The sequence below is a fragment of the Salvelinus namaycush genome, chromosome 1 (genome assembly GCF_016432855.1).
Source record: "Salvelinus namaycush isolate Seneca chromosome 1, SaNama_1.0, whole genome shotgun sequence".
Classification (NCBI taxonomy): domain Eukaryota; kingdom Metazoa; phylum Chordata; class Actinopteri; order Salmoniformes; family Salmonidae; genus Salvelinus; species Salvelinus namaycush.
The window spans coordinates 5,289,804-5,291,542 of NC_052307.1; the positions used below are offsets into that span (position 1 = coordinate 5,289,804).

Consider the following 1,739-nt stretch of genomic DNA (forward strand, 5'->3'; position numbering starts at 1 on the left):
TCACTATTGTATATAGAACCTTAAAGGGGATGCCATATATGAAGTAAGAGTCAAAACCCGTTTTGGTTTCATCCAGAACCTTCTTGTTGTTTTATAGGGGATTCTATGAATTAGTGTGTGGAGGATGTAAACACATCAGACGTGAATTCTCCATTATTAAACAAAGTTGTGTGTGGTCGTAATTACATATTTTACAGGTCATTCAATAGCAATTGTATTATTATTAATGTTATTATTGTTGTGGTTGTTGTTGCTATAAGTCTGTTATTGTCATTACCATTCGCCTATTATATTGCTCTCACCGTGGTTACTGTCCATCGCTGTCCATTTGCTTGATCAAATATAGCTACATTTAAAAAACCTTTATCAACACAAATTATGGGACCTAAAAAAAAAAGACATCTACACGTAGCTATTGATAATATTTGCTGACTTGAAATAATTACGCATGGCATGTTTTTGGAGTGAACAACACGAACTATAGGTATATACAATATTAAAATACAGAAAACAATTTAAATTGTACTTTTCTCCTTGAGCAATGTGAGAGCAGTGGCTCACACTTTGGGTGTGGCTTCTATCCGTATGGGCGTATCTATAAAGTAGTTAAAACTAGAATAGGCTATATAAACCTGTGCGCCACGGGTAGAAAAATCATTCAACGAATTACTACTACACGAGAAGAGAACTCGAAAGAACAAGAAAGATGTATACACGATCAAATAGTTTGGTATTGTCAATTCCGACAAATAATTATCAAGGACAGTTCGCTTACAGGGCGATGCCGCGAAGCAAAGAGCCAGAAATCTTCACATTTGAGCGGATCCCAGCTCAAGAGCCACAGCGCTATACAGCAGTGCGCCAGCGAAGGAAGAACACTCGGGTACAGTACCCAGCCAATGTCCGGAAATACCTTCCACCTGCCGAGAAGAGCGCTGCCAAGCGCTGGCTCGTTGCTCTGTGCCTGGTACTGTTCCTGCAGATCTACACCGAGGATGCTTGCATCGAGACACCGATCAGCGCCGAGAGCCTTGCCGTCGAGGTAAACGAGGAGGCGTCCTATGCGCATTACAAGGTACTACCATTCCAGTCAGCAGAGGAACAGGCGCGTCAACTCACAGACGATGTCTCCACCGAGCTCTCTTCTGTCAACCATCAAGATCAACTTGTTGGTGAGCAGAGTGACAACATCTGGAGCAAGCTGGTCAATACGACGTGTCCCTGCTGGGATGGCGAGATGAATCGCATGCACAGGCAGAGCACAAGGAACGGCTACGTCGTAGCCTTCCTCTACCCGGCAGTTTATCACAGACTGGGATCCGAGAATTGAAAGAACTGAACTGTTTTTTCCAGCTAATGACTTGACATTAAGACGGAGCCTGGTTCAATGGCTTTTGGTTTCGAGAAAGGTGTCGAGCTGCCTCGGACCTGGGCGCTGACATGCCCGGAGCTGATTCACTAGGTTGCTCGCTGAAGCCTCATCAGAGTAGCCTACATTAGCTGCTGTATTTGGAGAGTGAAGCGAACAAAAGAACATGTTACTAATGGGACAATTTTGAAGAACTGACTGTTACAATACTGGACTCAAACTTGAATATAGAAAAACTTGAATTATATATTTTAGGTTCACATTTGTAATGATGTACTGTAGAAGTCAAACTTCACACCCTCTCACATGTTCGTAGCCTGCAAGGCCAAAACGTATAGGCCTACAATATTGAAGTGATATTTGTAATACT

General features: G+C 42.6%; 1 protein-coding gene across 1 annotated transcript in view; it reads left to right on the forward strand.

The window, feature by feature from the left end:
• The first annotated feature begins 629 nt into the window (after positions 1–629).
• ier3 (immediate early response 3) overlaps positions 630–1,739 on the forward strand; it is a 1,276-nt gene continuing 166 nt past the window's right edge. The window contains exon 1 of the mRNA XM_038976808.1: positions 630–1,739. This exon is cut by the window's right edge and continues 166 nt beyond it. Within this exon, the coding sequence (XP_038832736.1) occupies positions 707–1,330 (624 nt within the window). The 5' untranslated portion in view covers positions 630–706 and the 3' untranslated portion in view covers positions 1,331–1,739.